The sequence below is a fragment of the Rhizomucor pusillus genome (assembly GCF_041956525.1).
Source record: "Rhizomucor pusillus strain CBS 183.67 unplaced genomic scaffold VTP01scaffold_6, whole genome shotgun sequence".
Classification (NCBI taxonomy): Eukaryota; Fungi; Mucoromycota; class Mucoromycetes; order Mucorales; family Lichtheimiaceae; genus Rhizomucor; species Rhizomucor pusillus.
Genome location: NW_027192148.1, coordinates 817,094 through 818,541, shown reverse-complemented (window position 1 = coordinate 818,541; position 1,448 = coordinate 817,094). Strand labels below are relative to the sequence as shown.

Here is a 1,448-nt window from a genome sequence, read left to right as displayed (position 1 = left end):
CGTCTTTGCTGCTGCCAAGAACGTTTTGTAGGACAAGTCTTGGCCTCTTTGGATAATATAAGAGCATACCAAATGCTCGTCTTCGTTTTATTTCTTTTTCACAATTGCCTCAGAAATCACAGATTATGAACATTCAATTCTTGTTTGAAAATGGAAAAGATTCTGCCGTCGACGAGTATGGCCGACCTGAACCAACGGACTGTATTGTTGATGAGGAGCAGTTCCGTCTTGAAACATTGAGCTCTCTCACACAATATTTAGCTCAACTGCCTCTGAAGAGCGAGAAAGAAATAGAGGCAATGCAGATCGAAAAGGAGGCAAAGCCCAGTAATGATGTCATTATGAGGGAAACATCAGTGAAGCGAAATTATACACGCTATTCTGATCAGGACAAAGTGAGATTCTTCAAGCTTTTGTTTGAGAAGTGTCTGAGTGCGGCTGCTGCTGCAAAACAGCTTGGGATTCACGTTCGCACAGCACAAAAATGGGCTAAACAGTACGAGAAGGATCCTGACAGTATCTTTGAGAAACAAAGAAAGACTGGTCGTCCACGTATTCTCCATGAGGAACACAAAAGCGTTATTCTCGAATGCATTGATGAGAACCCTTCAATTGCCTTAGACGAAGTAATGAAAAAGTTAAAGCAGATATTCACAGAATTAAAAGTATCTAAAAGTACTTTGTTTGAATTTGTAAAGGAACATTGCAATTTGTCTCTCAAAAAAGCTCGGCTTCAACCCATAGACCGGAATAGCGAAGAAAAGATTCAAGAGCGCTTGGATTGGATTCGTATATGGGATAAAACAGACATGGATCTTACGAAAAACTGTGTCTTTCTTGACGAATCTGCTTTCCATATTAATCTGAAACGTAGTATGGCATGGTCAAAGAAAGGTTCTCCTGCAGTGCTCACAGTTCCCAAAACACGAGCAAAAACAACAACCATTCTAGGTGCAATTTCTGCAGAAGATCTAATTAAATGCAGCCTTAGACTTCCTCAGCCTCCACCCAATAAAAAGAGAAAGGGAGGCGAAGGCAATGGGCGTGTGAGCAAAGGCACAGTTACGGGACACTATATCAGCTTTCTAAAAGCCACAATGGATGAAATGGATCAGTATCCACACATGAAAGGTCACTACCTCGTGATGGATAATGCTCCTATCCATACATCAGAGGACATAGCAAAATACGTAGAATCTCGCGGTTACCGCTGCGCTTATTTGCCATCATATTCTCCTGAGCTCAATCCAATTGAGCAATTCTAGTCAGTAGTCAAAAGTAAAGTGAAACGCAACAGATTTCTCGAGAAGGAAACATTGATGACCCGGATCAGTGAAGCTTTTAACAGCTTCAGGCTAAGTGATTTTAAGGAGATTGTTGGACATTCTTATAAATGCTTGGACAAATGTCGTAATAGGCAACCGCTCTGAAGAAAGATGAAAAAAAAA

At 40.9% G+C, this 1,448-nt stretch overlaps 1 protein-coding gene across 1 annotated transcript; it reads left to right on the top strand.

Moving 5' to 3' along the window:
* Positions 1 to 125: 125 nt before the first annotated feature.
* On the top strand, positions 126 to 1,265 carry VTP01DRAFT_9242 (uncharacterized protein; the record flags this gene model as incomplete). Its single annotated transcript, XM_069388453.1, has 1 exon — positions 126 to 1,265. One exon carries the CDS (start codon positions 126 to 128, stop codon positions 1,263 to 1,265), a length of 1,140 nt encoding a protein of 379 aa, XP_069240748.1.
* Between the last annotated feature and the right edge of the window lie 183 nt (positions 1,266 to 1,448).